Consider the following 10755-nt stretch of genomic DNA (forward strand, 5'->3'; position numbering starts at 1 on the left):
CTGCTATTCAAGTTAGTTAGGCCTTTTTTATAATTAACTGGTGTGTAGGTACCACCATAATGATGTGTTCTGTGTGATCGTCCGTCTGAACGGGACGCCAATACAAACATAAAGGTCCCTCTTGGCAAGTCTTAATTCTCGTAGTCAGCAGCGAATTGACAGTGTAAGGAATGATTAATAATTATTCCAAGGTCTGTATGGTAAGGTGTTGATCACTTACCATGAGGTGGTCCAATACATTAATAATAATAGATGAGCCAGTTTAGCTAAGACACAAGGGACGTAACATCTTAGTTCCCAATGTCAGTACGAATGGTTACCATTTCGCAGTGCCAATGACATTGACGGTAACAACGTACCATCAGAGAGCCCATTTGCCCGTATAACTATTCATAAAAAATATATCGACTTCAAAATCAATTCAATAAAATTAATATCGAATAATATCCATGCCACTAGTGAAGTCTACTTTTTGAAATTATTACTGGACTACCCTCTAATTTAAAGTAATGAGAATTGTAAAATCAGTGTACAATAGACGAAGTTATCGAACAATAAGTGACGATTAGTTTTCCACTCTTAATCTTCTTTAAGAGGTGGATTATTTAATTAAGGAGATATAACCGATCGAAGAAAAATCTGTTAACAATTGGCGCAAGAATAGAAGGAAATTCTTAAAAAATAGTAATTTATGAGCTTATTATAAAAACGGTTATTAAAAGAGCCATGTCTGGTAAGAGTCCAAATGTCTGGTCTATTAGTTTTTCTTGAAAAATATTTTCGTTATCGATATTATATGTACACGTAGATACAACAGAGTGCATGTTCGTTCTCGAAATATAACTATATACCATTCAAGCAAATGACGTCTTTGAAAGGCAATTCGTCAGTAAACAGCGTGACTGTGATTTATACCTAATTACAAAGAGGATAGACCCGGTGTAGTATAGAGTAGTCGAGCCCAGCTAATGCAACATTTAATTTACGTTTATGTTCAGCTTAGGTTGCAGTTTAAATTCAGCTAGTGAAACCTCATTCAATTTTTGTGTACTCAATTTGTGCCTATAATTAATTCATCGCGAGCTCGACTGACTTAGGAAACATATCTTGGCCCAGTTGTGGGAAATTTATTGGCTGTTACTTCTCACTATTTTATTTTTTTAAAAGTTTGAATATATTATTGACTAGTAGTTGCCCGCGGCTTTTAAGGAGTTGGTCGTCAAGTGTGAGGCATAAATAATAGAATTTGAACTCGCTTTACAAAAAAAAACCATCAAATTCGTGATTTGAAAGATAGACAACGGACAGACAGAGTTACTTTTTAGCATTTATTAGTATAGATTAATTACAACCGATGTATTCGAGGATTCACTAGACAGAAACAACGAAAACATCGTCGTCGCACTAAATAAATAACTTGTATAAATTCTTAACCAAGTACCCACTGAACCTGCGCCAAAATATTTCATCGCTAATGATTAATTTAGTATCGAACTGAAAGATCGTCGAATAGCATTTGTTTAAATATTTGTAAATACGCCAAAGATATAACGAAGCGTTACTTTTTAAACGCTCCCGTCAAAATATATGTTAAAGTTATCTATTTATGTTTAGTTATCATTATTATATAACAATTTAACCAGTCCCCGTATATTTGCAGTGAGATTTTCTAAATTTGGTTCTGAGTTTTTTGAATACTTATATATGTATATACAGCGCTGGAGAAAAAATATTTTCTTCACATTAACAAAAATTATTGTCATCCAAAAAATGTATAATATAGTCATTCTTTTAAATTGTGTTTCGAAATTTTCCACAAAGTTTTGATATAAAATGGGGTATCATTTTTTTACACTGCACAGGGATAGTGCTAAGGTTGAATCCGTGACACATGTGTATCGAATATACGGAGCTTGCGATGTTTAAAATTTAATAAACTCCGTGTAAAATAATCTGCTTTCGTTGGAAAACATTCACGTCACGTCAAAGTCATGCGGTTCACTATTTCAATTTGTTTAAATTTAAATTGCAAAAAATACGAAGGCCATTGTTGACGTTGTATTAAGTCATATGTTTTCTTATTGTTCTCAGCTATCAGAAGTCGGTGGTGAATTAGGGGAGGAAAGGGCAGCAGCGGCTTTGGCCACGGAGAGGGCGGACGCTGAAGCTGCAGAGAGACTGCGCGTCGAGAGGGACAATAGAGAACTGCTGGCCAACAATCAGAGACTCCAACAGGTTTGTGACATTGGGCAGATTGGCCAAAAGAATAGTTATTTAAAAAAAAAAAAACAAGTTATAAACATATATATATATATATATATATATATATATATAATATAAGGTTCCTTTATTTAAAATCTTGTCATGAGCTCATTGCATATCATTAAAAGATAATATTTAATGTATTTAAATTCAAAATTAACATCGTTTCTGATGAATTTGATGACTTCTAGGCATCAGAACGCTTGGAGTTGGAGCTGTTGCACTGGCGTTCCGCTGAGAACGGTGGTGCAGAACCTTCAGACTCTGAAGGATCAGAGGCCGAAGTGGGGGGCAACAGCGACAAGTACAAGAGGCGGTTTGAGCGAGCGCACCGCGAATTGCAACTGTTGCGCGCGCAGCTACGTCGACAACACGAGGATGACCTTGAACAACTGGTCACCGTCAAGAAGCAACTTGAGAAGAAGGTAAGCGAAACTTAACTCAATGCAGAAACATTTTCGAACTCATATCCTTAAAAAGTGGCTGTGGTAGTAAATCTACCTTCGTAAATTTACCTGATGTCTAGTCTAATACGATCTAGTTTAAAAGGACTTTAATAAAATAAAGAGTCCGAATGACGTAGATTATACCCAAGCAAGGAAAACTAACGTTCTATGTGGAGTAGCAATGAAGGAAGACAATAGTGATTGAATACGATCCAAGCCTTCTCCTTGAGAGGACAGGATGATTTTTGCCCAACAGATCTGAAAGTTTTATCTTATAGGTAACGACTATGTACTACGAATCGGTACCAATAATGAGAGCAGTTAACCTAAAATTAAAACCGATATATCTATACTATGTCGAGACTGACGCATGTTCAATTGTAGATTTAACCCAACTCCGAAAACTAAAAACTAGATCCAGATCTAAATCATGTCAGCTACGTAAAAGATAAAATAAATCTTCATAAACGCGATTTTTCCATGCAATGACTAAAACTAGGACACATTAAAATATTACTTTTTCCCAAAAAAACAAAACGCACAATCAATTTAAATAAAGATATTTAATCAACGTCTGATTTAAATGTGAGCGAAATTGAAACTTAAAATTTAGGCCGCGATACGATTTGTTATTTTATCTCGATCCGCCGCCCCAGTTATCTCCGATCATCCTTGATGGCGCACTGATGCTGATAGTGCCATAAACGCCGATAGTACAAGAATTTTAGACTGCCGTCGTACCGTCCGAGAATTAAATGTTATTAAAAACAGTGTAAATGTTCGCGTAATGGAAGACGGGAACGATGAGGTCAGTGCCCTTACCAAAGGACAATTCTTGGTTTTTTTTTTTATATATAAATTGTGAAACGCATCAATAAAACGATTTGGCGATGTTCCAAATCAAGCGGTCCGACCGATGGCGAGCCTTTTTATACTAGTACTAATCCACGCGGTTTCGTAATCGTAAATATAATTGCTATTGTGTAACGTGACATTATCTTTCTAATGTGATATTAGTATAAATTGTGTATTCTTAATGTTTATTGTAAACCACATACATGTGTTCTAATGTTTTGTCAAATAGTTTTTTTATTTTAATATCATTTAAGAGATAGTTAGTGTTTCTTTTGCGTGTCGTCGTTATCAATATAATGGCAACTACTACAATAATCAAAATATTCTTTCAAGTAGGCTCATAAAAGCACGTTTGAATCATTATGTTACATCGGTACGGAAAGTAGATTCTAAGAAGAACCGGCAAGAATTTACCATATTAACTCAATACTTGTTAGACCTATACACTGTGATTCTTTTAATTAATGATTACTGTTATACTTTATATTTAGGACTACCAACATGACAAAATGATTGTACTATTTGTAATGTTGTTAATTAAATAAATATTGATAAACTTATGTACGTGGTTTACTATGGACGTATATTACTACCAAAAAGGAGGATTACATTAATATTAGAGCAGGTGTTTGATTAAATAGAAGAATCTAGAACAGACTGATCAGATACTATTCGTTTGGCACTTCTTACGTCGATTTCCTCATGCCTGAGGGTCGTGACCTACACTTAGCTTGACGTTGGTTTGCCATCTGGACCTATCTTTGGCTACATCCAGGACATCGTAGACATAGTCCCAATTACTAATAACGTATTTGCTCTCAAAGAATTCAACCAGATTGCAACCAACCCGACACGGCTTATTTCAAAATTCAAGGGCATTAATAAACACTTAATATCTTAATACCTGAGTCCGTGTATTTCAAAAATACTTTTTACAATTTGGAGTTCAATAATTCTCTATGAATTCAACAAATATCATCCTTACACTGTACTTAGTTAAATATTTTAATTAATTTTGTAACAAGGTAACGCTCGTATCTAACGGAAAACTGGTGTATGTTTATGATAAGACAAACTCAGTCACCGTTTACTTTTATCGTTTTAATACAATAAACACTGTCGCTCATAGTTGACCAAAGGATACTAGTTATCAGACCACAGTTCTGCTCGAAAGGGAGCCAAACATTGTTGACGAAACGAGTTCTCATTTTGTAATTTTATCCAACGAATTTTAAAACGGCAAATATATATCATATTATTTTAGTTGGTTTTTGTGAATAGATCGATACAGTTTATTAATAATATATTCATGTTTTATCCTGAAAAGGTTCAAGATGCCTACGAGGAAGTGGAGGAACAGCGTGCGGTCGCTGCGCAGTGGAAACGGAAACTGCAGAAGCTCACAAACGACATGGCAGACCTACGCTCGCTCCTCGACGAACAAGTCAGTATTTCTTTACGAGTTTTTAAAGCCATAGAAATCCATTTGTTAATAGCTTGTATAACAAAAAAAAGAGGTGCTGTGGGTTACCCAGTTGAAATGAAGACTTTTCTTTTTTTAATTATATATCCCATGTGAATTAAAACAAAAAATTAATAACCGTATATCATAGATAGAGAGAGGATAGGATGTCCCTAAGTGACTATATCTGCTTGTTCACTCTACAACTATTTGATCTGACTGTGTCTGTATTGTAAAATTTTTGTATAACGTTATTATTATGGAACATTTTACAATTGATTTCGTAATGCGAACTTGTAATGGTTTAATAATGAACCCTATCCCGCAGACATGCCGTAACAATCTGTTGGAGAAACGACAACGTAAGTTCGACGCGGAGCTGCACAGTGCGCAGGAAGAGCTGAAGAGGGAACGCACGGCCAAGGAAAGGCTCTCGCGCGAGCGGGACCAGGCGCACGCTGAGAAATATGCGCTGGAGCAGAGCCTCTCTGTGAGTGTTGCACCTTAAACATTATTGATAAATGTACGATAAATACACGATTCTACATCTCAGCGACTTTTATATAGGGATACCGTTCTGTCTCGAACAAAAGTACAAATTTTACAACTATTAGTAAAAAATATTGGAGATTGTAGCGGAGTATTTGCATGACTCTTCGGACCATAAAAACTGCCTCTACACATACATTCATATCCATCTTTCAAGAAAATGTAATTTATATTCACAATTTAAATTATTAATAACGACCGAGGAACTTAATTGTCTGTCGGGGACGAACGCATCGTTCAAAGTGTCTCATATAGAGAGTGACCCACAGGAAGCTCGCATGGAGCTCGAGCTGAAGGAGGAGCGGCTGTCGGCGGCGGCGCGCGAGCTGGAGGAGCGCGGCGGCGGCGGCGACGAGCTGGCCGCGCTGCGCCGCGCGCGCGCCGAGCTGGAGCGCCGACTGCGCGACCAGGAGGAGGAGCTGGACGAGCTGGCCGGCCAGATACAGGTGAGCGCAGCGCCGCCCGCACGGGCCCCGCACGGCCCCCGCCCGCCCGCAGCGCCCCCTCTGACCGTGCGTGTCTCCCGCAGCTGCTGGAGAGTTCGAAGCTCCGGCTCGAGATGCTGCTCGAGCAGCAGCGTAAGGAGGCGCGTCTGGAGGCGGCCGCTCGGGATGACGAGATGGAGGAGACGCGCGCAAACGCCTCCAAAAAACTCAAGAGTGAGTACCATTATTTCACTACTGACCTACCTCGATAGTCTACTGGCTTGTAGCTGGCTGTCGAGCTGATTAAAGTTGTTGACGTTTGACGCCATCGGTCCTACGTGAAATCTTACTGGTTGTGTACAATACTACTACAATAATGTGATAAAATTGCACAGTAATCATATATTACTGAGTCTCTCGCTTGGCCCTTAGTGCTGGAGAGTCAGTTGGAGAGCGAGCACGCCGAGCGCAGTCTGCTGCTGCGCGAGAGACACGAGCTGGAGCGAAGACTCGCCTCGCTAGAGGAGACCGCGCGAGCAGAGAACATGGAGCAGGCGCAGCTCGTGCAGCGACTTAAGCGGTGAGGCGATTGCATTCATTAATTGACAGCTCCAGACCTGTAAAAACACATGGTAACATAGCGAAACTCATGTGAAACTTATCAAATTATCTATTTTAATAATTCTTAAATAAATGAAGGTTGTAAACGTATCGGTAGTAATTCGTGAAAAACTAATAATAATTTTAGGCACTCACTCGGCATGGTACTCCAACGTATACTCACTAGCTAATCGTCACTCCGCAGAGATCTCAAGAGATACCGCGCCCTGCTGCGCGACGCGCAAACGATGCTCGAGCAGAAGGAAAAGGAGGGCGGCGGCAAAGCGCAGATCCGCCAACTCAAGAACCAGGTGGAGGACCTCGAGCTGGCCCTCCGCGCCGCCAACAAGGCGCGCACCACGGCGGAGGCCGAGGCCGCCGAGGCCGTGGCGGCGCTGGACGAGGCCTCGCGCGCCAAGACCGAGGCCGCCGAGCGCGCGCACGGCGCCGCGCGGGACGCCGCCGCCGCGCGCGCCGCCCTCGACGACGCCGAGGAGGAGGCCGCCGAGGTTAGTCCCCCCCACTTCGTTACTAGGTAGCCAAGTAGTCGATCTATGCAAACTCGATCCATACGGTGATGTGTCAAGGACGAGATGCGTTCGAGTGATTGAACATTTGCTATTCAGCGTCGATTGTAGTGATGTGAATTTAATGAAGAAACATATAATGATTTCAGCTTCTGAAAAAGTACCGCGCGAGCACCAGCTCGCTCTGCGCGGCGCAGGCGGAGGCGCGCGAGGCGGACAGTCGCGCAGAGGCCGCGGCGGAGGAGGCCCGGCAGGCTCGCGAGCGCCTCGCCGAGATCAGCGCCCGCCTCGCTCACGCGGAAGCCGGTCACTCGCACGAGCACCACGAGGCCGAGCGCCGTCTCGAGCTACGCAATAAGGTAACGACATTATAGACTCATAATAATATAATTTCTTGCGTGACTCGGGGCGACGTATGAATAACGTTGAAGATTTTGTAAAATTTTAAAGTTGAAATATTCGAATCAAATCTCGTCACGGTCAAATCGAACGTCATTCAATAAGAACATCATAATACAGGAATTAGAGTCCAGTCTCGAGCTGGAGGCGACCTCGCGCGCCAGGCTGGAGGGCCAGCTGGCGCGCCTGCGGGACGCGCACGAGCAGCTCGCCGGCGAGCTCGCCACCGCCCGCGCCAAGGAGCACCACGCCGCCGAGGAGATGCGCAAGCTCGCCAGGCAACTCAGGTACCGCCGGGCTTCCGTTCGCGCGAAACTCGAATCGCGAACCCACCGACCGCGGCCGCCGCACTACACGCTACGACGTCCGCCCGCAGGGAGCTGAAGGAGGAGAACTCGTCGCTGAACGCGAAGCTGAGCGAGGCGTGCCGCGCGCGCAGCACGGCCGAGGCGGGCGCCGCCGCCGCCGCCGCCGACGCCGCCGCCGCGCGGGACGAGGCGCGCCTCGCCGCGCGCCGCGCCGCCGCGCTGCAGGAGGCCATCGCCGGGGACCTGTCCAGCCCCGCCGACTCGCGCGACACCGACAGGTGCGCCCCCCCCCCCCCCCACTCCGCACTCCCGCCGCCCGCCAGCCCGCCCGGCGCCTCGCGTCTGATCGATTGTGTTCTTCCTTGCAGTGAAAACGACAGCTACAGCTCGGACGAATCCATCGGGACGTTCCTGGCGAACCACAAGCTGAGTCCGTCGGCGCCATCGCGCGGCAGCATGCAGCAGGAGTCCCAGAAGTGAGCGCCTCGATTTTCGAGATGATCCTCGGTGACTGCGGGATCTATATTAATGATGTCTTTCCTCCGTGAGCAGATCTCACAGCCCCGAGGGTCGGCAGAGCCGCACGAGCGTCGGCTCCAACTCGAAGCCGCTGAGCCCGACCAAGGAGTCGTTCGCATAACAGCCGGCCACGGCGGGCGGGCTGCTCGCGAGCGCCCTGCCGCTGCTCTGCACGGCGCTCTGCTCTCGACCGCGCACGCACTCCACGCACCTCGTCATCGAGTGACCGAGCGGGCCCGTGTGACGTCACGCAGAGTGACGAGTGTCGTGCTATGTTGACTAATTACGTGTATAGTGTATGTTGTGACTGACTAATTTTAAAATGCTGTTCAAGAATGTTGATTCCGTATTCAATCTCCATGTCTACAGTTGATTGTCAGTGTTATTGGGTCAAAGTTGATTAACAACTCGCAGAGATCCGACGTCCCGTATTCAAACAAAGAGATACTAAATCCACTGATGTGCCAACCCTACGTGATACAGTTCACAACCATGTAATAATGATCAGTAACGAGCAATGAATTACAAAAATAAATGTATTCGCCTCACAATATTAAAATATAATTATGTATAGAAGAAAATTTAATCTGAAGTAGGATGCTTTAAACTATTTAAAAAAAAAACACTTTTATACACTTTTTAACACAACATAATCAAGTATAAACATACATAAAAAACTATGTAATTTTTGTCACAGTTCTTAAATATGTACCGGCGATATTGTACTGCTCAATATTAGAATATCAATATCTACGAGGCTAAATAGAATACCATTAAGGTGACACGTGCTTATAATATTTCGATAAATGTATTTTACACGTTCGCTTAAACGGTAATTCCCCGATAATAACTCGGCCGCGGCTCATAACGAGCTAATTTAGTGAAAAATAACATATGCATTCCAGATTATAATTTCTCATTCGATTCATACGATCTGTTCTCATACAACTATGCATATTACATGGCTTGACGTAATTTATTTATATTAGATTTTCGTAGGAAATAATAAATCGATTTTTAGGTATAATTGCGCTGTGTTTTTTAACCAGCCAGTCAGTATTTAGATTATATAGATGGAACAGTTTAAAGTTAAGTTGATTGTTATTTAGTTAATTAATAATTGTAAATAACTAGATTGCAAATACATTTTTTATTATTTAATTTGTAATATTCGTGTGATCAGACTGTTATTATATGATTTATTTGTTACAAATGATTTGTTGCTTTATAGTAGACGAACAAACATATCTGTTAAATAATAGATTTTTTATAATTCCCACATTGACTGGTTTGTTCTTAATATCGTAAAGAATTAGCGTGCATAGACAATTTTCACTTTTTTATTGACATCGACAATGGTATGAATTGAAATGCCGGGGAAGTGAGTTGAATTTAATAATTTTATAGAAGTAATTTATTAACCAAAAACACTAACTTTTTTGTGTATATTCGTAATTGTTAGTAAAAAAGTGATCTTGTATTAGTCTGCTTGTAGTGTACCGTTCTATTAACAATGTATTTACTTCTAAATCATTCTATGTATACCATTTAGATATGTGTCTGTAACCGCAAGTATATTATCTATAATGTATGAGTAATGTATGATATGTGATGAAATGTTACTGCGTTCATATTGGTTGTAAAATGAAATATTTAATAAAGTAACTTACAATCTTTTTTGAGTTTTTTTTTTAATATTTAAAGATGAAGATTTATAGAAGAAAAAATTATAAAAATGTGACTTCAAACATTGTTTCTCTGATATGAGACGGGGCCAGCGTGTCAACATTGTATAATTAAGAGAACTCTAGCGTAAAAGCCTAACTGAACTCCTTGAACCAGAAACACCATGTAAACGAGTCCGCCTTATTTCCACTCGAACATCTGTGCTCAAAGCACAACTGTATTCTTAGTCGGAGACCTATTGGTATGCGGAAACATTCATTGTCTAAAAGCGTCCCAAAATTTTTAGAGGGTAATGTATGCAACCGGAGAACTGACTCTTTAGTTGATAAAGCTAGAAGCCTGGCACAGTTTTTGGCACTGTTTCTGGGGAAAATAGCGAACCTCAAGGTTTTCTTATGGTATAGGTGGCAAATGAGGATGAGGCTTATCTGATGGAAAGCGACTAACACCGACCATGAACATCTGCAAAAACGGAGGCTTGCTGGTTATCACTTCAAAATACATTCCTTTAGGTTGGAAGCTTCAAAAGAAGCTAGAAGCTGTCGATATTGTCCACAAAAAAATATTATATTTTTTTCATTTGCAATGCTTTCATCAAAACGTGGTGCACCAAGGAGGCAAAGTGTATCTTTATGAATAATTTTAATGCTAAGTGCAATTTTACCGAACTATTATCTGTTATAATAATATACCTGAAGAAAATAATACTTTTGCGTC

The 10755-nt window shown here is 41.5% G+C and overlaps 1 protein-coding gene across 3 annotated transcripts in view; it reads left to right on the forward strand.

The window, feature by feature from the left end:
- The window catches only part of LOC125071702 (unconventional myosin-XVIIIa), a 219568-nt gene extending 209540 nt beyond the window's left edge, over window positions 1-10028 (forward strand). For all 3 annotated transcript variants that reach the window (XM_047682047.1, XM_047682048.1, XM_047682049.1), the window contains 13 exons: window positions 2092-2235; window positions 2454-2687; window positions 4891-5007; window positions 5354-5515; window positions 5844-6020; window positions 6104-6233; window positions 6432-6579; window positions 6805-7108; window positions 7276-7485; window positions 7646-7812; window positions 7902-8111; window positions 8202-8309; window positions 8386-10028. In XM_047682047.1, the coding sequence (XP_047538003.1) occupies window positions 2092-2235; window positions 2454-2687; window positions 4891-5007; window positions 5354-5515; window positions 5844-6020; window positions 6104-6233; window positions 6432-6579; window positions 6805-7108; window positions 7276-7485; window positions 7646-7812; window positions 7902-8111; window positions 8202-8309; window positions 8386-8473 (2199 nt within the window). In that variant the 3' untranslated portion in view covers window positions 8474-10028. The remainder of the gene's footprint in view (window positions 1-2091; window positions 2236-2453; window positions 2688-4890; window positions 5008-5353; window positions 5516-5843; window positions 6021-6103; window positions 6234-6431; window positions 6580-6804; window positions 7109-7275; window positions 7486-7645; window positions 7813-7901; window positions 8112-8201; window positions 8310-8385) is intronic.
- Window positions 10029-10755: the final 727 nt, after the last annotated feature.

Source organism: Vanessa atalanta, chromosome 20 (genome assembly GCF_905147765.1).
Source record: "Vanessa atalanta chromosome 20, ilVanAtal1.2, whole genome shotgun sequence".
Classification (NCBI taxonomy): domain Eukaryota; kingdom Metazoa; phylum Arthropoda; class Insecta; order Lepidoptera; family Nymphalidae; genus Vanessa; species Vanessa atalanta.